Below are 23,005 nucleotides of genomic sequence, written 5' to 3' on the forward strand. Positions count from 1 at the left end.
TGGTGGTGACAGGCAGTGATGTGTTTGTCCACAGAGGTGTTCCCTGCTTGTCAGGAAGCACAGAGGAGTGTTTGACAGGGTTCATAACCCCCACAGGAGGGCCAGCTCAAAAACTAACAACACAGCTACATCAACCAAATATTGGGATGTACCTTGACAGTTTCAAGCACTTCTCTCCGATAAAGTTGATGTGTTCCCATTTTCATTCTGGTTTCAAGTTCATTGGGGCTCGTAGTATTGTACCCAGTATAACTGAATGGTGTGCTTCTATTCGACTGTGGAACAACACACCGTACCAATAAATAATCATGGTTAATTGATTAGCTCTGACTGTAAATATGTGTGTCTTGCTACAGTCTACCTGGTCCACCTCTGATGCATCTATCAGTAACATGATGTTATGTTCTTACTTTTCAGCCCTGTCCTGTGCCTCCTGCTGCCCCTGCCGTGCCTGTTGCAGCTGTGCCTCCAGCGCACCTCGCTCCTCCAGCACGCCCTTCAGCTGCAGGGCCAGCTCCTCGCTGTACCGGTGTGTCTGCATCACGATGGTGTCGCGCTGGGCCAGCTGGTCCTCCACCACGTTCAGCGTGTTGTTGAACTGTTCCCGCATGCTGGCTTCCTGGGACAGGGACTTGTGCAGGCTGGAGGGGGGGAAGTTTCAGGGCTGTCAGAACCAGTCACAATATCATTCAACAACACACAAACATTATACATGCTGCTGAAAGACCTACGTATGATATAGTGAAACCTTTTACTATATCTTGCTCTCAAACAGTTTTAAGAACTCTCATCCAAAATTCTCAGAGCAATGCCAACTGTATCATCTAATAAACCTAAGACATGTACACCTATGAAGGATTTAGATGGAAAACAGTAAATGCTTTTCAGATTTTTTTATCCATGTTGGGGTATCATTTGAAGATGATCTTAAAATAAAGGAAATAAAAGGAAATGTGAATGAGGTAATCACTAATTTGCACTGTAGTGGGATTATCTGTACTTTTCTAGCATGTCAGAAGCTGCTTAATAATGTTAGCTCTTAACAATTGTATCTTTGGAACAACCTCCTTGACATGCTTCAAAGTCCTTTTTCTTGTGAGCTTCAAAGGGTTCAGGGACTAAGGTTATCAACAAGCTGAGAAAGCACCAATGATTCAATGAAGAAAGATTTGGAAATACTAACTGCCAACTGGTATCCTAAGAACTTGCAGATTCTTTTCTTTGTTTGGTAGTTTTATCTAAGCCATTATAATCCTGGCAAATGTTCCATTCTTTACATCTATCACAGAACAATTGTGTGAATGGAGGCAGCCTGGCAAGTCATGCATGAAGATGAAGAAAAATGTTCCCCCCTTGTTTGTTTTTGGGATGAACCCATTGTTTTGGGCTTGATAGCTGCGGAAAGCCCAGTTGTGCTGGTCCAATCCCTTCGCTATTACAAGCACATTTATTGCAGCAGCTTGTCACCAGGGTAAAGCTCCTGGTTGATAAACCCGCAGCATAATCCCGACTTGATCCGTGCACAAATGAAATTCCTGCTGCCGAAATGTTGCCATCCCGACCGCGGCGTAGATTGTCCGTACCTCAGGAGTAACCAATTTATCAGCCAGGAGACATGTGGGCTTTTAGAAGGGCGAGAAAAACAATTTCCTGATATTAACACTGCTGCCTACCTGCCCGCTCCATCAATAATGACCACAAATCTGCCGGCTGCAAATTGTGTCCGCGGCGCTGGCCGGGCCGGCATCAATTATTGATGGGGAAATTAAAATGTCAGGGAAAATTTGGAAACCCCGCATCTGAGCCAACTCTCATTGTGGCGTACGAGGGAATAATGTGCCAGATGGGTGCACTCAATCTGACACGAGTGGCAGCGAGAGAATATAGGCGAGTCAGGCGGGCAGAATGGTTGTCTGGGGAGAGACGGTTAACTCAGGGACAATGCAGTGACAATGGTCCTTGTCTTTCTCACTCTACACATCACTGCCTGGCAACCAGGCCTCGGCAGGGTGGGCTGGGGACAAATGAAGATTTAATTGATTGGGATGGAAATGTTGTTCTGTATGAATTCAGACGCAGGAGGAGGGTGGCTGTGAAGCATATGATCTCCATTGTGCAGCCACAGCCACTTGATTGTGTCTTAGTGATCACCAGCTTTCGCCATCATTTGTAATGACAAATTAGTAGGCTGAAATGACACTGATGGGTGCTGCACAGTGTTGAAAGGGATATTGCATGGGTATCAACACATATGCTATAGGAATCACAGTAATAACAAGTAATATACGGACTCTGAAAATCTGGAGTGAAGTGGCTTAACTGTTGCACATAGATCACACTTCTAGATAACTGCCATACTTGAGAAAGTATCAATGATTTCTACAATGCCGGACAACTGAATGCAGCAAATATGAGCTCTGTGAAGAGTTTGCAATTGCTTAAATTCAAACCAGTATACATTGCATCTTTACTTTTTTACTGGTTATCTTGTGTCCCAGCTAAAACAAGTATTACCTTTGCCCTGCAATTACATTATCATCATCCTGAAGTGATAAGGTTCTCAGTGATGAGTCATTGCAGAGTCTTATATGCTAGATAAAGTACATAGATAAAAAGGAAGGTAGTTTACAAAGTTTGTTTTTTTGCAATGTGCAAAGCAGCCCGATACTGTTTACCAGCAATTATGTACAAACTCTTCCAGACTGGATCAGGTTAAGGATGGTTTACTTGATGGTGCCTTCCATGCCAAAATAAATATCAAACACAAAGACCACTCTACTTGAGACACTGTGACAAATTTGTTCTACAATTTTCCATTTAATGTTATCTACTTAAGATGAGCTGGGAAAGTATTTTCTAAATGCTTTAGCAACTTTGAGATGCTTCTTGCTTATATTGAAGTAGGTCTGCAGAGAAAAAAGGAAAAGGGATATATTCCTTCTCTTGCACACCTATTGGTTCAAGCTGGGTAGTCTCTCTTTCAACATTTCTAGATAACCCAGGAAAGAGCAAACAACTTAGAGTAACAAGACAACACTGTTAAGTCCTCTAACACACAGTAATAATACCTGTAGCTGACATCCAACAGGCTATGAAGATGATGGTTTTTAAGGTGTTTTCATGCCTAACCTACCCAAGCACATGCCATGTGACCATGGTTTTAGGCCGGCATACAAATAACTTTCATGGAAACAACAAAGACTATCTCAACGTCTCTGTCACAGGTTTCTACTCAATCACTTCAAGACATAAAGTAAGGACTTAGCAACCAGACTATTTCCTAATTTCCAATTGTTTCAACTTTTTGTCAACCTTTCCTGCCTCCTGGCAGTTACATGTTGGTTGTTATGGACAACCAAACAACAAAAACAGGACTGCTCCTTAATGAATGTTTTGCATGCATGTTGCAGAGCTGAGTAACCCAAGCTCAACAGAACACCTGTGATATTTGTCGCTGGCTCTCATGTCCAACTCCACTTAAAAGCCATCAAAACTTATGATGACACCAGCGATAACCCCACCTGTGAGCACAGGCATGACCTACAACTCCTGTAAACCTTCCAACAATTCATTGACATATCATCTCACCAGGTAAGACCGAGCACAAACAAGGCTTTGTGGCACTGAATTCCTGACGGGCAGGGAGCACAGGCCTTATCAGCGTCTTTATCACAAGTGTTTCAACTTCTCTTTGTGCACGGCCAATGCTTGGTGTGTTAAGAGAGCTCACTTCAAGCACCTGTCAGAGTGGGAAGGGAATGTTGCCTCACGCTGCGCCGCGTAAACACCTTGGAGGTTGGGGATCTGAAAACTGCTGTATGCAAATGTTGGGGTGAAAGGTCAGCTGTGAGGGAGAGCTTGTGTTGTGACCTGTGAAAAGTTAGAACATGAAGGGATGTATTGTGCACCCCAGGTAGGGGCTGTCTATGTGTTTTTAACCTTTGACATCAGGACACGGATCACTTTATGTGGGAGAATTTTACCACAGGCCCACAAGTTATGTAACAGTCTGTAACAGGTGACTTAAAAAATTGTCGTCCCTACATTTACAGGTATCGTCCTGCATGGTCAGAGTGTACGCCATGGCCATAAAGAAATGTGAGTTGCGGCCCTTTGCATAGAGCACCATGGAGATGTAACGGGACGCGGCAAACGGCTACGTGGAAAAATGTACATGAAACATAGCCACAAAGCGTCGCTCTGTTTTTAGCAACAGGGCCCCATAGGGTTAACCGCGATAAATCGAACTCATTATTCATCAGACAATGCTAGATATGATTCAGTTACATGAATCAAGTGTCAAACGTCAAGAATAAATTGGTGGTTTGAAAATGTTGCACTTTACCAATGTAGTCTGCAATGAACACTTAATTGGCAACAGTAGGACATTGTGACAGAAAACTTTTGTGGCAAACTTTTATGGCAGAAAGGCAATATCGTATTACCAACGCTGCCATTCAATCCTCCTTCAAAAGATTGATTACAATTGAAGTTCAATCCTGCAATAAATATCAATTCTGCAATATGCGTTTTAAGGACCTACTTCTGTGACACGTGTGCACGACAGCGTGTCTTACACATGGCAACCTCTCCACCGCGCAGGAATTCTCACTTCTTTCATATTCCTGGTGATGAAATTCTCTGTCAGCAGGGACGTACCACTGCACTTCAATAACAGGCCATCACCTTGCCCTTGCCAGGCAAGAAACAGAATCAGGTTCACGCGTGCCAGTCCCGATCAATTTGGCTCGGGTGTCAGGACCTCCTTTGCCAGGGTGCCATTAGGGGGTAATTTTATCATGAGAAGTCTGCTAATGGAGTCAGAGCATTTTGTTGTCTCGCCAGCGTGCAAGTGGCCCCATTAATACGGGACAAGCCGGGACACATTAGGCAACAAATGGTGCTATACTAGGATTGCAGGGCTCTAGTGTCATTTCTGTGGAGCGTGCTAATGAGTTGACCTGTTGGGTTGGCATTAAGCAGCAGTTGACACAAAGATGGAACACCACTGTTACCACTGTAGGAGTTTGTTTAACAAGCCTATCTGTGCACCTCAATTGAAATTGAATACTTCTACTGCTTTCAATCACTGAGAAGCAGTGTCAGTCCTGACTATGACAACAATTTTAAAGAGATAACAACCCATGATGGGTCTTTTGAAAGTTATGTGCACATTAACATACACAAGTAACATTATTTCATAAAATGGTCCTAATGATTTTTTTGTTGTGTCTTTATCCCATACACCTTGTCCTTTACATCTAATGAACGGAAAAAAACTTGTACCCTCATTGGAAAGGATTTGACTTGACACAAAATCCAATTCCAATAATGTTCCTGATTTCAAAGGCTCTAACATTATCCTTAGATCAATGTGAGATCAATGAAAGGAAGTCCTTACTTAAACAGGCAGATGCAACAGTTCCCATTGATCTGAGCATGAATGATCTCAGTAGTATAAGGTATACCCACCTGTAATACACCTGCAGTTGCTGAACCTCCTCCTCCAGCTTTCTGATCTTTGCAAAGGACATGTCTCTCTCCTGTCGTGTGGCTGCAAGTTGTTCCTGTGGACACAAAATAAGTAGTATGATACATTACTAGAGAGTAGGGAGAAATGTCCCTGTTGTATTTGCACATATATGTACACATAGCAGAATGCCAAGTGGTTCAGAAATAAATAATTTTTTACCAAATGTTTCGAAAAAAAAGAATAGAGTACAAGTATGACCAATTGGCCTTTGCCATTTTGTGTGTGCATGTGTGTGTGTGTGTTTGTGCAGATAAATATACATGTAGTATGCATATTTATGTTTGTTGCTAACTGCGCCCTTGGCATGCCAGTAAAATATATGGACGATTCCTTGCTTTGTGTACATCAACAGTATCAAGGTTTCTTCCCTATGCATTGACCACCTTTGTGTAACTTTCTCTCAAGGTGTAACTGACTCCAAGGTTAAGGAAAGGTCATGACCTCACCCTGACCTCTCAAAAAGATCACATCAATCCACAGAAGGACATGGAAGTCTTCTACAGTCTCACACTGCAGCCTGCATGTGGTATGGCAGCTCAGACAAAACAGTAACAATTTTATGGCTACCTACAGACTAGCATTAATCTGTAGAAAAGTATGTTTAATCCAACTTTGAGATAAAAGAACTTAAGACAAACTGACCACTGACAGCTGGGAGACACACATTTTTGTATCTCTCAAGCACACACAGCATTTAATGTGCAAATATAGCCATCAATCATTTTAATGTGATGCTTTTTAACATTGGTTGTACGAGTCATGTGCACCTGTGGTTTGAGGGGAGTGAAATGACCAGGTTACTAAGTACATCCCAGTTTCCTCGCCATGTACCGTACCCTGCAGGTGGAACCAGGAGGTACAGTACAGGTACACCACAATGGTCACACTCACGGCCCTGCGACAGGCCAGGAATTCACACAAGATGGATGGCCACATGAAATTGCAGCTCAGTGATTGATTTTGTGAATGGCCTGCTACAGGTAGAGACAGATCTGTGCCTCCCCTAACAAACCATTGTGAACTATGGCATCTCTCTCCCAGTAATATTCACTTTTATGGTGACAAATGCATGTGCTTTTTCTTCCTCTATTCATATGTTAAATGACTTTTCTTACATAACGGCTTTAATAAGGCTGTCGGCAATAACAACATAGAGAGCAAATAAATCCCAACTGACACTGGCAGCCTCACCTGTTACTAATGAAACTACAGAGGAAATGAGTACAGATTCCAAGAACTGTAAAGATCCAATAAAGTTCCTCTATAACACAACATGCAAAATAATCTGTTTTAATCAATCTAAGGCAAATATATTTATCTTTTAAACTAGTGATGGATCTCATTTTTAAAAAGGGTCTTACACCACATGCAGTGGTTGAAGAAGGGATAAGCAAACAACTCAGTTGTCATGGGAACAACTGATACGAATAAGTTTAAAAAAATGAATTTATGGCTGTCAATCTACAGGTGATGTAAGATAGTACTGACAGCGGCCAGCTGAACTGTATAAGTACCACTGTTGAAAGGCTCAGCAGTTAGTTCAGCAGTCTATCGGGGAAGGTACCCATTGCCATATTAGTCTACAATGTTCACAAACGTAACAATCTGACCTGACATAAAACAAAATGAAACTATTCTTGGAGGTACCATACTAAAACAATGGAGACATAAACATGTACATTGCAGTTACATACTGAATGGTCCTTTTTTGTACCATTCCTACACGAATCATAATGTTCGTGTATGATATGCATTGCTTGTAGCACACTGTTTCTACTTATAAGTATGCAGTACACAAGAACATACTGTGCCATGTCTGCACCCTTCAGCTGTAAGCACAAGATTTAGGTGTGTTACAGCTGTGTACTTTGAACTGTGAAAAGTAATCCCAAAAGTCCGAAAAATGTACATAAGGAACAAGTCCCAATGAAAACATCAATATTTGCTCAGTATCTCGCCTTGACTTTGTTGAGGGGAAACCCCAACACACTAGGTTCAACATTTGTCCAACACTCAGCCCCGTTTATTTTGGCCTTCTTACTTTCAGAAAACAACAATAAATGCTTGGAGGGAGCACACTATCATTTGCTCCTGTTTGAACACTGGGCAGACCAGTGGCACAAGGCCAACGGCAGCGGCGTTTGGAACCCCGTTCTGCCGTCGCTCAATGGGGAAGGCAAGCTCTTCATGCCGTGGAGTCAACACGAGGTGTTGACAATACACTCGGAGCTGATAGTGAGCTGAGAGTAAACTCCACTCTTCAGCTGTTTGTCCTGGACTGTGGGCCTTTCCACAGACCGTTTATCCTGCGTCTGGTCGATTGGACCTGGCAGTGCCCGAGTTTAAACACGGCGCCGTCCAGAACACACAACTCCAGCTGGACATAGGGCCTGCTCCTTAGACTTCACCAACAATATGATGGATGTTTCTCATGGACAGGTTCATGAATATTCATCAATTGCCATTATGGACAAGGTCACTACAAGGTCATGGGAAGAGGACAGAAAAAATAAGATGTAAAGCAAATGGCTCTTTGGATCTCCTTGCTTTTAAGCCATCATTCAGGATGTTAAAGAGCATCTTCTAAGTACATTACTAATTCTCATAAAAGACTTTGTACAGGACGTTGTACAGGAAGAGAGGTACGGAATTCCCTTTAAAGGTGTGTAATAAATGGTAAGAACTGACCAAGTGATAAGTGATCAGTGATTATTGATGATCTAAAATCATGGTAGTTACTATCTCTGCTGTTACAACAAACCTCGTAATGTTATGTGCTTTTATGGTCGCATTATAAATCAACCTAAAATAGTGAGATACACAATCCTGGCAACAAAGCTGATAGCAAAGACCAGTTGCTACCTGTGAACTTTCTACACGAGCAAGTTTGGTGGTCTCCGAAAATATGCCAAAATGAGAAACATGGCACATGAGCTTGTTTAAAAGTCAGTTATCAGTCCCAGGAAAACAATTAAGATGAAAGTAGGATGTTGCCAGCACTTCTGGTGAATGGACTTGAGAGCAAGGGAAACAGGGACCTGACGTACAGGGAAACTAATAACTCTAGAAATTTGCTCTGACAATAAAGTCTGACCCAGAATACGTGACACCCAGCTGTTGACTTGATACACCAAGACAGTTTGATAAGAATACTTGTGTTTCCTAGATTTAAAATTCAGTCAGTTGTTCAACATGGTGGGAAAAAAACAGGCTCTCACAACTCTGGCTCTTTAATATACAGGATGCGCAGATGTCTTGGTTTGAGCCCTGAATGACGCGTGTTGACAAGCTCATTGGTGACCATGGTGGCAGCACAAGGAGCAACACCCAGCGCCAAGCATTTGCCCTGTTGTGAGAGAGGCCAAACACACTGTCAATGCTCGAGTGTGCTGACATTTTTAGATCCAGCCTCCAAATTACCAGCGAGTGAAAGGCTGAAGAGGCTCACGGCCACACGATGCTGCAGACACGTCATTAATCTTTGCCTGGCACAGGTAAACAGATGTGGGCAGCCTTTGTGCACCAATGGCACACGTATAAAGGGGTTTTGGCAGGGCGCTCAACTCAGAATGAAAGCCCATCTTTGTAGCAGGCTTTACACCTGGACCTTCAAGGCCCCGGGAGTTAGAAATTCTGACAGTTGGACTGTCCTTTAAGCCAGCACTAATTACAGCGCGTGGCTTTACCCTTCCCTTACGGCCACCAAGTGGAGCGTAGGACACGAACAGGAGTAAGACACACCTCCGCTGTCATTCCGATCACCAGGGTGAAAAACAAGATTACAATGCCCCTGACAGGAGAGGACAGAGGGCGGCTACAGACTGTGAGGGGGGCGGTTGTCACATGCTGTCCATCTGCATCACAAGCTACGGTTGTGAAGTGGTGCAGAGCAAACACAGGTGCAGTATTAACCCTCCAGATGCTGGGGCAACCACAAATAGGGGTGATTATGCCATGGTAATTCTGGCCCCTGGGTCTCCCTGATATAAAACTGGAGACCAGTCGGAGGATTTACTAGCCCCTAATGTCTAACAGGCCATTTGTTATGGTGTACACATAGTCTGACAACCCCTCATGGTTTGATGCTGTTTCATTCCAACTTTATTAGGTTGTCAAAAACAAGCACTCATCTTGTCAGCTCCAGTCAAATGGAGAGCAAATTTCAGTGGCGGCCGGCCAGTCATTTTTATTTGCCTCATTCATTAGGGAGCTGTGTACACGGCCACAAACTTGGCAAAATTTCTCTCCCAGAACAGAGTTAGTCCAGCAAATTTGAGGAACTCTTTAACAAGGCTTGCGGGTGGCAGCAGCCAAACAGAGAGACAATCATAATGCTATAAACTGGAGAGAATGGGACAATATTTGGTGGTGGCCTGAAAGACGTGCATGTTTACTTGTTTGTGTCATGATGTTCCATCTTCAGAATCTTTCCTGCACCTTGGAATGCAAATTGACATTCTACCGTGATATTTACAGGAATACAAAGAGACTGTTGTTACGATGCAGCACCAAATGGAAGACAATGGCATCCATTAGGGAAAAACTGGCAAGGAACCATGATGCACTAGGGCCCTTGTCACATTCCACAATATGCGTCAATCATTAGACATGCTGGCGGGCAGATCAAAAAGTTGGTGCACAATAGAAGTAATTGGAATACATAACAGTGTTTCTACTGGACTGAGTCTTGGAGTGAGCTGTCAGCAAATGGGCATCTGATACGGACACACACCTCCACGGCAAATAGGGAGGTGTACAAGCAACATGCTCCAAGGGTGTTCGCAAATAAAGTTCATTAGGATAGGTCACTCAAGGGTCACCTGTGGGGCAGGAGGTCACTGTAAAAGATAATAGAGGGATAATACAACTTATTAACCTTTTGGGCGAAGATCAGTTAGTCTCTTAGGTCAACACTGAGATGTAAGATCTCTTTAAGATAAGAAGTCATGGTGCGTAGCACATCATCATCTGCAGCTTAATGATGTAAACACAACAGTGATTTAACAGGTGAGTTTAAGGACAGGAAAGGCGATCTCTTGAAATATTGCCTCCACTTCTGAAGAAAGCACTTACAGATTTATAGTTCCCACACTTTACCACACACGTTTCATGGCAGGCCATAAAAGGGGGAAGTGGTCGCAGCCACATTGTTTAGTAGAATTTTGGTCCCGGCCTCTCGTTTATGGCTCTGAGCATGGGAAACTGATTAAGGCTGGGCAGACATTGAATTCTGCATTAAGAATCAATTCTTGATACTGATAAAAGTTCCTTGCAGAGTTGTGAGGTGGGTGAGCTGTGTAGGCACCGATCTGTCAGTTGGTACTTCCCTAATTGTCAACAGTCTAAGTGGGATCCTACGTCATCCCTTGCTCGACTTGCTGGGGGTAAACACGCCAGTTTACAGGTGGGTTTGGGCTGTGCTGACAAGTGCAAGGTGGGGAAGTGCCACATGGCAGGTGGAACCTTACACAACACAGGAGGGTTACCACAAGTTAAAGCAAGGGTGGATAAAGAGAAAATCTCCCCTCATGCCTTGACACAATCCAAGCAGGATTAGCACAAATCTAGGTGTGCTGTAGGGAAAGACATTTCACCCTAAGAAGACAATGGGGGTACACCTGGAACAAAGGAGGGGGACCCTAAAACAATAAGCAAACAGCAGGGTTGTGTTGCTGGCTATCCCCTGCCCTCTGGCTGACCCCATCACTGTGAGCTTGAATAGGGCTGAGGTATTAGTGAAGGTGTGCTCGCTAAGCACGGGGATGAATAGGGGCACAGGTGTACAGAAGCTCAGGAGCACTACAGCTGGGAGGGAACATGAACAGACATGACCTGAAAGAGGAAGCGAAATTCTCAGTGTGACAAAGTGGTTCAGTAAGGAGCCCAGTGATGGTTCAAAACTGACCCACAGGAAGGAAAGATTATCTCTCCCCTTTTCAGAAATGACTTCCTGTTCCCGTGACTTGTTGGACTTATCCGGAAGATAAGAGGAGTCTCTATTACTGGTGTCAATTAAACCGTCAGTCCCGCAGTCATCATATAACATGGTTTCCTTGCAGGGGGTGTCGCACCGCTGCATCAACATCTGGGGAGGAAGACCAACCCATGCGTTCAAGCAGCTCGTCGTGCCCAACATTTGGGGGATTAGCGAAATATTGGAGTGTAATGGAAGAAAGGCGTGACTGCAGGGAGATGGGCAGGATTGAATGGGAGGGATTGCCAGGGTTGCTTCACCTTTCAGTGAACTGTGAAGGATCTGACAAGCAAACAAGCACGGATGTGCACTGATTGATGCAGAACCTCTCATTATCCTTTAAGACAGAATTTCTATAAAACTTTGCTTGCCCATCTCTTCAGCTTTCTGAAATTGGGCCAACCAGATTTATATTTCTTAAGGCTTTGTTTGTTGTGATAACTGCTCATTGTACTTGCTGCATAACAAACAAATAAAGCTCAATACATTTAACAATACACAAACTGACCAACATTTCTGATGGTTTGCTGTAGTTGTTTATGTGAGGTTTGATTGCCTCCGTACAGTTTCTGCTCGCTTTGTTGTGTTCAAATTTATTTGGCTGTTTGTGAGTAGTTTATGTTTACTTGCTTTCCTGTTTGGCTGGATGAGACAGCAAGCAGAATGATACTTAACAGGTACTACACATTTTCAAGATCTTGGATATGACTATGTATAGGTGAAGCACTTTTTGCACTTAAGATGTTCCATGATGCAGGGTGTCCAAAGGGCCATCAACAAAAGACCACTCATAAATTGCACACACCTTTACAGTAACCTTAAAACAACTTCACATTCTGAACAAATTGTAGGTTTGAAATCACAGATAAAAAGGTGTCACCTTATCATACAACAGGAAAACAAACGAAGATGTCTGCTGGTTTCCAAAGAACAGGTGCAGTAGATTAGAGTGCTGACAGGCCTGCAGGACATATCAGGTTCTCAGACCTGTACTCAGCCCCGGCTGTGTTATTCTTGTACACCTTTAGTACGTGTCACATAACCATCACTAATGTTCACTTAGGTAATGGAGAAAAGCATTTCATGAAAGAGATGTTTTTACCTCTGCAACTGGTTTTCTTGTGCACAAAAATGACTTATGTTCAATACAGATTAATTTTTGTATTGTAGGCATCAAAATAAGTTCTTTATCAGAAATGGTGAGCAAATCTTCCTGCAAAGCATCAACCACATTTGTTTGTTAAGAATATGGAAGAATGTGAGATTTCAAATGTAGGCTTAGAACAGATTTGTGTTTTCTTAGATATAAAATGCCATCTCAGATGGCCACCAGTACCTTGAGTGCCTGTTCCTGGTTGTTCTGTCGAGGCACCACGGCCTTGCCTGAGCGGTCGGCATTCTTCCTGTACCCTGCCAGCTCCTGCTCTAGTCTCTTCACCTGGAGAAGAGTAAGGTACAAAATATGAACTCTGCTCTATATTTCCCCCTAGGAGTTTTAGACATCACCAACATGTTTTGTCATATATGTCGGTTAAGTTTGAAAGAAGCAATACTGAAATACGTAAACTTCTGCTATAGGTAAGTTTAGATAAAGCATGTTGCAAATAAATGTAGGCTCAAATACATGCGGACTGTGTAAATTGGAAATGTTTTAAGACATGGCCAAATGTGATCTCTGGAAGGATAAACCATTCTAACAGGGCAATGGGTCATGTGTATGCTCACTGGTCCCCTTCTTATCCACATTCTACTGACCTACTGTCAAAACACACCATTCTATATAGGCCCGACTCTCCCCAGGCAATAAGCTAAGGAAAGCTAAGAACAAATAACCCCCTCTTGAGCAGCTTCTACACCTGTGGCTGAACTCCTCCTTTCTTCCCAGGCTGGGTCTCCTGTTTCAAACCTGTGTGACATGTCAGGGGAAACTACTCACCTGGCAAAACCTGACTGACCTGATCACAGGTGACTACACTTCAGGTATAAAAACACATTAATGTAACATGGTATTCTTTAGACAGAAAGAACTGAGAACACTGGCAAATTTGAAGGGCATGTCCATGGAAGGCCTAGACTGTTTCTAGAAGGATACATGTATATACAAACATTGGTGAGTTTACCTGAGGTCTTCCGTATCACAGACCACCCACTAACCTATCCTACCTTCTCTGCAGCAGAATCCCTCTCGTCTATGATAGCTCTCATCTCCTCGCTGGTGATGCGCTTCTTCCTGTTCTTGGTGTTGTTAATCCTGTCCAGGATCATCTGCCCATCCCTCTCTATGGCTGTCCCCGTCTCCGCCTTGGCTATTCTGTCCAGCAACTCATCTAAAGTCTGGGATGTCACAGAGTCATGTCAGAGACAATGATTCTGTCAGCTGTCACCTTGTGCTATCTCTGCACTTGCATATCCTCAGCACAACTACATGTACATGTACTTTGGCACCAATATCTACGAGTGTAAACTATTTATTCTTAATTGCCTACAACCTTTGATTTCCAATCATTCTATTCAACACGAGCTTGCTTTTACCTGTAATGTATACCAGTAGTTGATTCCTTCTGCTACCTTTGTGTATTTTCCATTCTCTGACAAATAAATATACAATGTGCGTGCATGTAACCATTTGTACAATCTGAATACAAGTAAGCTAGGTACACTGTCATTCCCCAAAATATGTCTTATCCTTCACTTCAGATATATGTGTACATGTCAGGCAATGAAAAATCCTATCATGCAAAGTGTGCTGGAGACACACTATTTACCAAAATATTCCCAGAAACCCGAGGCTGTAGACTCTGTGGTACACAGTAAGTTTTAGAGTGGGCTAGCAGCAGTGTTTGCTGGAGTATTAGGAGAGATAAAGTACAGCCACACTTACAGCATCACCCAGGCTGTAATCTCCTTCACTTGATGGCAACCTGTGCAAATGACAAACACAATGGCAAACCGTCAGCATGTTACCGCAGCAGCAGCTTGTGTGGGGAGCTGCATCTGAGAAACATGTAAGCAGAAACATCCTTGACACTGAAAATATGCCAATCAGTTATACACCGAAAATCTCATCTCATCTGATTTTGGCCTGATATGTTTTCTGAGTGTATAAAGATATTAAATGTCAAATTTGTTGGAGACCATCCAATGGTATACTGACAAGAAAGTCATATATGTTGTAGAAAAGGTATAAAAAATGCAGGAACACTTAATGATACCTGTGCATAGTTAGCAGAGATTTGTATGGCAGGTATAATGTATAGAAAACTACAGCAATACAAAATGTTTTATGGGAACAGAGCTGGTAGGAAAATGTGGTATGTTTAATCTGGAGGCTTTCCTCTTCATATTTAAAGGCTTAGTTGTTAGAAGCTGGGTGTTAGTGATATTGGAGGTGAGGAACTTACTGGTCCTTGGCGACCTCAATTCTCTTGCAGCGCAGAAGGGCTTCGTCTCTCTCCTCATTGGCCAGGCGTAGGCGGTTCATGACGGCAGACTCCCGCTCCTTCTGTGCCTGATGGATCTCATGGATCAGCTCTGCACGGGGCACAAGCAGCTGAGAGTCAGCACAAACACAACAACATTTGCTCGCTTCTCCAACACAACCACTCCAGCCTTGTTTGGCCGTCACACTTTTGCATCAAAACGATACACTTTACAGAGCATGCTGCTCAATTGGGCAGCCAGGAGTGGTGGACACAGGCTCCCGGCTAAGGGGGAAGGTAAATGTATCATGTACTAACCAACCTTTACCCTGCAAACATATTCAAGCACAAATGTAAAGACATGCCAACATTGCCCGATTCAATATGCTCTGCACTTGTTGCATGTGTTTGAGGGGCAGCGAGGGGGGATATCCTTGTAAATCAACATTGATAGTGACCGAGCAACCTTGCGCGGGAATACAAGTCATTCACAGTGGAAAGTAAGATTTTCTTGGCGGCGAAATGAAAGGAAAGCTCGTCTGTGAGATTCCTTTCAGGAGTCTGAAGTGGGATGTGAATTGCTCACATCTGCTTCCTTCCAGGACACACGATGCAAGTTAAGCACGGTGAAGTGAACCTTAATTTACGCAAACATGGCTGTCATTCATGGCGAGGCCCTTGTGGCAGCGAGGACGTCAGAGAGGTTGGCTTAAAAATCCTTGATACATGCGCCGAAGCAAACTGGAATGTTTGGAGAGTTTAATAAAGCAAATGTGAGTGTTTGACTATCCCTGCTTCGTGCAAACCTGGCTGTTTGATCTTCCTACAGAATTGCCTTTTGATCTGTTTGCCCATCCCAAAAATACTCATAAACATATGAAACATGTAAGGTACCCAGGACAGGGGCTTGTATGTTATATATGGACATTTCACATCAAACATGAATGCAATAGATTTTATATTCTTTAATAATAAAAGAGGAAAAGTGAATATTTAAGGCAAGGAGTTGGTGAGACAGCATCAAAGCTGAGGACCACTTCATCTCTCTGCTAACACCACTGTAAGATAAAACCTCCTTGACGCTTCTTTGGCGCCTTTACCCTAAACTGTTACAATAAGGATTGTGTAAATCTTTCCTGGCATAGCATCTGAAACAAGACTGTGTTGGCAGACATCTATGAGAACAAGGGCTTCTGTGCTATCAGCCAGTCTGAGACGTAACACTTCGGAAGCAGCTTGCGCCCTCTCTTGGTTGCTAAGACTTTGATCTCTGAATCATGTTGTAGAAAACATGGATACCAGCACCTTCAGAACGGTCCTGAAAGGCCCCAGCGGGGACTTGACTCACTCCCCTCAATACAATCACCTGTCACACCAACGGCTCAATTATTCTCCCCGCGGTTTGAAGTTGCCGTACTTCAGTGGCTCACACAACATGCTCGGATTTGTAGAGGCTTGTCAGGAATCACTCAGGCTTGGCCAATAGGGCATTGAATGACATGTCTCCACTAGCACTTCACACAAACCAAGAAATCCCAATGAGATGGTGGGGCGCTAAACACCAGTAATTAGTGAAAGTTGCAGTTTTGAGATTTTCTAATAAAAGCTAGATGGGCTTCATCAGAAATAACCCAATCACAACAGAAACTGGTGATACTCAGAAGCTTGAGAAGTATGGCAGGGAACTCCAGGCAAGAATGCAACAGATTTTTGAAGATCTTGTACAAATACACCTGCTGCCACAATGGTTTATGTAAACCTGGGACCAAGAAGTAGGCTAGAACAAGTTAATTGGAAGATCGGGTTACAGTAACAATCTACACTGGGCAAACTCGTACACACAAAGGTACACAACTTCATGACTGGCTGCCCTCTACAGACAAGTGTCGCTTCTCAGTGTTATATTACAAAATGGAAACTATCCTTCATAATAAATGCTATGTTTTCTTCTTTGCTTCATATCTGCAGCAAATTCCTGTAAATGTCTCCTAGCATAGAAGGTAGAATTGATAAATCTCTCTCAATATTCTTCCTGAGATATTGTTAATTCTTTTTAACATCTTTTGAATGTCTATCATTGCATTATCCTAAAAATGAGCCCAGATGAGTAAGACATTTGCAGTTTCTTCCTAAACACACAAAGTAACTACAAAGTCCATCTCTGTCCTGCACATTAACATCTCCATCAAGGCTTAATGATGATGGTTTGTCTCTTATGAGGTGATTAGGAATTCCTGCACCACATGGGATAGTGAAAATCTCATCAGTGTTATTGACTTCATGTTCAGAGATGTAGGCATTAACCTACAAGGCTGTTTACTTGGCTCTTATTTCATCAATAAAGCTAAATCTGAGTTGTCCTGTTTGTTTGTTCTACCTGGCTGATTCTAGAAGAGCGAACATTTAAATGATTTAATTGTAACTGATGATTATCTTTTTTATATGATCATAACTTGTCTGACACTGAAAACATTTTCTGTAGTTACTGTTTTGTAAATTTTTGTTCCTTTTCATTTTTCACTATCATAAACCACGAGTACAAAACAAACATTCATTTGAAAACAAGACCACATTGGTTCTCAAGGACAACAACACACCTGCATGTCGTACAGGTAGGAAGTGGACACACAGGTACAAACAGATAGACTACTTCCCTTCACTTGTATAATCTCCGCAGTGTTTTCTTATCTCTTCCTATCCCACCACATCCGTAGGATTATAACATTGTTTTGTTTAATGAGAAAAAGTGACCTTCACCGGGCAAAACCCAATCATTCTCCAGGAAGTTGAGGAAACAAAGTGCACGACCACACAATGTGTTACCCTAAACACTGTCTTCTTCCCACCAGTGCACCTGAACTGTCATGAAATTTTACAGGTCACTGGACAAATTTAAGCTGGTTTAGGAAGTACTAAGTCATACACAGGTGCACCAAACAGATAAAATATCAGTACATCTTTGAGCACAAAAAAAACTAGAGTTCCACGATCTCATACCTTCGCCAAATGATGTTAGCTTTTATGAATGAGAACTTATATACAATGTATTAATCCCCCTGATTATGCAAATAGGATCCGCAATTGCATGAATTATATCTGTTGATCATGATCTCCACCAACAGTCTTATTTTAACAAAGAATGCCATTATAGCATTTCCTAATATATTATGCAAATGAGGTCCTTATTTGAATAAGTTATGTTAAATTATGTTTACCTTCACTAAACTTCAAACACCCCAAGTATAAAATTCCAGGCAGTTACCACTATGCAATTATAACATTTTCTCATTAATTATGCAAATTAAGTCTTCATTTGCATAATCGATATCTGCCTGTGTTTCTCTCGTTGTTAATAACATATGTCGCAAGCTTGAACTTCCTATCATGGAATGCAGTTGATTAATAGAATTTCCTCATTAATTATGCAAATTACATCCATATTTGCATAATTGTAATCATTATGTCAAGCATTACTCAAGCTACCTACATACCAAAAATCATGATGATCCATCAATCGGTTCTTGAGTTATCCTCCTTTAAACATTTGTCCTTTAAACCCCCCTGCAGTTCTAGAGCAAGGAACTAGGGGGCCCAAACTCACGTCACTTCTTCCCCAGCACAAGAGCTACCTGCCATCCAAATTTCGTCACCCTAGCATGTCTGGATCATGAGATATCAAAACCGGAAGTTCAGCTGCAGTACCATGACAAGCTGCCAGGGGGCCCAAAATCTAATCAGTTCGAGCTCTCATCAAGACCTACCCATCTACCAAATATCAAGATAATCCATCTAAGCTTTCTCGAGTTATGCTGTTGACAGACACACACACACACACACGGCCAGGAAAACATAACCTTCTCCAATTCTTGGCGAAGGTAACTATAGTGATACCATTGACAATGGGGTCAAAACTGTCCTGCCTTTTGGTCTCCCAAGAATATGTGTGTGTGCACGCATGTGTGTGTGTGTGTGCACGTGTTTGTGTGTGCATGTGTATGACAATGATCATTCTGGTTAATCTTCCATGGAAAAGCTCTAAGCAACTATAAAGTTATTGCTGTCTCAATCTTTGATTTTGATTCTACCATCTAATTCTCCTGGGTTATTACATGCAACAAGTGGTGAATGATCTACAGATAGCTGAAGTCCCAGTAATGAAGTTTATACTTTTCTCCTACTCACCTGCACCTTTCTCTGCCAGCTGTGCTTCATAAGACTTCTCAAGTAGAGACTCCTGGAGCTGCATTCCCTGCAAGTCTCGTTCAGCCTCAGATAGCTTTGCTTTCAACTGAGGAAAACCATTAATATTGGGATGATCAACAATAACTGCGTGAAGCAAGCAACTTATGCAAGCAATACAAATATGTATCAATTTACTTCATCAGATTTGTATGTATGTATAACAGTATGTGCAGGCAATGAGACCAAACTTTATCAATTACATCTAGTACATGTAGTAGTAATAGTAGACTCTATTACAAACTTGTCGTCTATGTTTTAATTCTCTTCAATCTCTTGTCTATCTATTTAACTTAAGACCATACTTTCAAGTTTTTGCAACTTAGTCATTTAGTACACTACCAAGATATAAAAAAAACTCAGCATTTCATTTCTCACACCTACTGGTAAGGCATGAAATTTTGCCTAACTAGTAGAGGTCATCAAAGGTCTAAGCACAAAAAAGCGCCACCTATTAATTGTGTCAAAAACTGCATGCTAAGTTTTTGTTTACCTTCTTCCGAGAAACTTACCTGTCTGTTTTCTTCCTTGACTGCATCAAGCTCGGTGAGTAGCAAAGATAGGCTCTTCCCAGCCTCCTCTTCTGGCTTATCTTTAGACGTGTCAAAAGAAATGTTAACAAAGGAACTCTGATCTGCTGTGGTGTCCACCTGCAAGCTTTGGTCACTTTGATTAACAGTTTGGCTCTCTTGGTTCTTAGTAGGGCTGCGAGCATGAAGTTCTCTGATGTCCATGTCCTCCTCCTCCTCATACTGGTCATAGTCAGGCCTCCTCCTCCTCCGCCTGCCTGCAGGAGAACCAGGGCTGCCCCAGCGAGGGGGGGCTGACCTTGGCCTGCCAGCTCCTGGTGACCTTGACCTTCTGGGAGGGAGGGGTAACGTGGGTGGCCCTTCATAGTAATCTTCATCCTCATAATAGTCATCATCATAGTAATCATAGTATTCTTCATCATCATAATAGTCATTTCTCCTGTCCCAGGGAGGGGGTGGAGGTGGTCTGGGCCGGCCTCGTGGAGGGCTGCGCCGGTAATCACGCTGGCCTCTGCCAGGGCTGGCATTCATGTCTCTTCTCGACAATTGTCTCCTCTCACCATCCTGCTCGTCATCTATAAAATCTAGGGAAACAAGTAGGAATGATATCAAATATCAAAATCATAATAAAACATTTACTTTTGCTAGGTGCTCTAGTAGAAAATTTTAGTTGAAAATTTTGTTCATGGGCTCATGCCTGTCAAAATTATCATGTCAGCAAATTACCAATGTATTTAACCCCCTTGAAATTACAAAGCAGTTATGAATAGTCCTGAATTTGTACAGAGATAAAAGAAGAATCTTTTCTGACCCATTTTTCTGTATATAGCAGTGAGGGATGTAGCTGGAAAAGAAAATCAGACCTGTGATGCTTTCATTTTTCAAATGGCAATGAAAATGATGCAGATGCTGAACTTTGTGGACCACAATGCTGTATACTCTAGTACATGTAATCCCTGCTGCTATTCAAACAAATAACAAGTGTGCTTCATTAAAGGCCAGTCCACTGATTGACTGAATAGTATACATGTATATACAATGTAGAAGACGTGGAATTTACTTAGTAGGCATTTGCAATTGCCTTTGAACAGAAAATTTCCATTAGGGCAAACACTAGCTTGTAGGCTTTGTGGCCATAGTCAACTCTTACCGGCGGTACTAGTAATTGCTGCCCCCCTCAAAATATATCATTATGATTAATGTATTTGTTGCTGTCTTTTGCATGCAATGTATTGTTTACCATATATAAACTAAGACGACATTCTTGAGCATTGCCTATGTGCGAGCTATTCATATTAATTCAACAAACCCAAATTATTTTACCATGTTTTTCTACTGCATAAAGGATTTAGATAAATCAATAACATTAGTTAGACAGTTGCTTTCCATTGTGTCCCCTGTGAATTGATGGGCATCTGCTGAGAGCATTTCAATGGGACTCTCTTTTATGTTCAATCATCGTCACTCCATTGTGAGTGGACGTACACAATAGAGACATGATCCATACACACATTTAAAGCAAGGCAAGGTCACCAACCCAACAGCATTGTTAGAATGATACAGAATTGAGTTACATGCAATTGAGATACATTGTACACAATGTACTAGCATTCTAGCAAGAATTTAATGATGCTGATTTTTCTTCTTTGATAAAGCTAGACATGGTTCACAAAATGGAGGTTGCATAATTATCGTATCTATTGTATTGTATTTTCATCTGAAGTCTGTGCAAGTTATATAAAATGGTATTATGGTATTGGTTATGTCATTGTGGCCTTAAATTGAGAAGATGGCTACCTGTTTGAGTATGGGATGAATATGCAATAACAAATAATAACAACAATGTCCATATCTGTCTACAAGGACTATATAATTACCTTGGTCAGCATCTTGGTAAACATTTTTGCTATATACTGTTAAATATTTCCCACACAGTACAGAATGAGATAACTCCAGTCTACACAACTGTCTCACCTCTGCTCTCCTCCTCCTCTGCCTCCTCCTCCTCCTGTCTCCTCTCTAAGCTGGTGATGGACGACTCAGATGACCGCCGGTCCTCAAACCGGACATGTTTTTCCGTGGACCTCGGGGTGGGACTTGGACTCTCACCTCTCCTTTTCCTCCTCAACGTTTCTGGTGACAGCCTTTCTTTCAGTTCCTCGTTGACCCCAGAATCACCGTACATGTCCACCAGCCGTTTCTCCTCCATCTCGTGCTGCTTGCGCTCAGCTTCACGTCGCAGGGCCTCCTCTCTCGCTGCCGCACGCTCCCTTTTCATGGAAAAAGAATCCAGAATGAATTTCTCCACCTCATTTTCGAGATCAACATCTACCTCTGCAGTAGGTAAGACCTCTCCCTCCATATGAATTAAACAACATTTATATACACAGTATTGCTAGTGAACACTACATGGCAGGAGGTATTGTCACGGCTGCACTACCGTTGTCAGTGATTTCTCCCCGAGGATGCCGTAAGACGGTATGTATCCTACTCCCTATTAAACTTTAATGAGGACAAAACAATAAAGCCTGAATCAGTACAACAGGAAAGAAGCCTACACACGCACACGGTGTTATTGATAAACTGACAGAGGCGGTCAATCAGACAATTATTCATTTGGGAGAAAGCGCCATTCTATTCGCGGTCGATATCAATGCAAGTGATTTCCATTACAGATCCTTAATTAACGAAAGTTCTGCCTCGCAAGGACGCAATTCGACTAGCTTAACACAGACGTGATACAGACTGCTAATCAATATTGACCTGCAGAGAAAGTTCCGCCCCACCTGTTCACGATCAGTTCATGGTAACGTCGGAATAAACAAACAAAATATTTGGACACGCCCGAGGCTCGGGGACTCAAGAATACGTATGCCTCGCAACCTGTTGCATCTATGATTATTCCTTTAAATTGAGTAACAATACGAATAGCTTGGGGCGCTACATTGGAGATCTACACATGCATTCAGGATAGAAACGCGTTGTTCAAAATCTGTCACGATTTTCCATGGTTAGACACAGCGTTGTCAGAAAAGGAGGTTTGCAAAACAGACACACTTTCAGGACTTTCTGGTAGCTTACTTTGAAACAACTTCATCTTCAAGAGATTTGATCTTGAACTTGGTTCTTCCGACTGCATCATGGAGTTTTTCAAACATGATCTTGTCCTCCTCGGGGATGTGTCTGCTGTCTGGAGAACGATAACCGTTCCGCGGCCTGGACGACCGGGAAGAGGACGCCATGTTGGCCCAGGTGTAAACTAATGACCACATACCCTACAAGAAAAGCGCTTGATTAGATTTTTCACATC

At 42.4% G+C, this 23,005-nt stretch overlaps 1 protein-coding gene and 1 long non-coding RNA gene across 2 annotated transcripts in view; one reads left to right on the forward strand and one right to left on the reverse strand.

Annotated features, from left to right (window-relative positions):
* LOC109468148 overlaps nt 1-1,198 on the forward strand; it is an 18,396-nt gene extending 17,198 nt beyond the window's left edge. The window contains exon 2 of the long non-coding RNA XR_002140118.1: nt 418-1,198. This is a non-coding gene — a long non-coding RNA (uncharacterized LOC109468148). The remainder of the gene's footprint in view (nt 1-417) is intronic.
* LOC109468146 (trichohyalin-like) overlaps nt 1-22,972 on the reverse strand; it is a 27,215-nt gene extending 4,243 nt beyond the window's left edge. The window contains exons 1-10 of the mRNA XM_019766387.1: nt 22,777-22,972; nt 21,670-21,965; nt 19,678-20,279; nt 19,109-19,214; nt 14,909-15,038; nt 14,389-14,428; nt 13,671-13,841; nt 12,844-12,945; nt 5,473-5,567; nt 411-641 (exon numbers count right to left, since the gene is read on the reverse strand). Of these exons, the coding sequence (XP_019621946.1) occupies nt 411-641; nt 5,473-5,567; nt 12,844-12,945; nt 13,671-13,841; nt 14,389-14,428; nt 14,909-15,038; nt 19,109-19,214; nt 19,678-20,279; nt 21,670-21,965; nt 22,777-22,967 (1,964 nt within the window). The 5' untranslated portion in view covers nt 22,968-22,972. The remainder of the gene's footprint in view (nt 1-410; nt 642-5,472; nt 5,568-12,843; nt 12,946-13,670; nt 13,842-14,388; nt 14,429-14,908; nt 15,039-19,108; nt 19,215-19,677; nt 20,280-21,669; nt 21,966-22,776) is intronic.
* Between the last annotated feature and the right edge of the window lie 33 nt (nt 22,973-23,005).

The sequence above is a fragment of the Branchiostoma belcheri genome, unplaced genomic scaffold (genome assembly GCF_001625305.1).
Source record: "Branchiostoma belcheri isolate BF01 breed outbred unplaced genomic scaffold, Haploidv18h27 scaffold193, whole genome shotgun sequence".
NCBI classification, from domain to species: domain Eukaryota; kingdom Metazoa; phylum Chordata; class Leptocardii; order Amphioxiformes; family Branchiostomatidae; genus Branchiostoma; species Branchiostoma belcheri.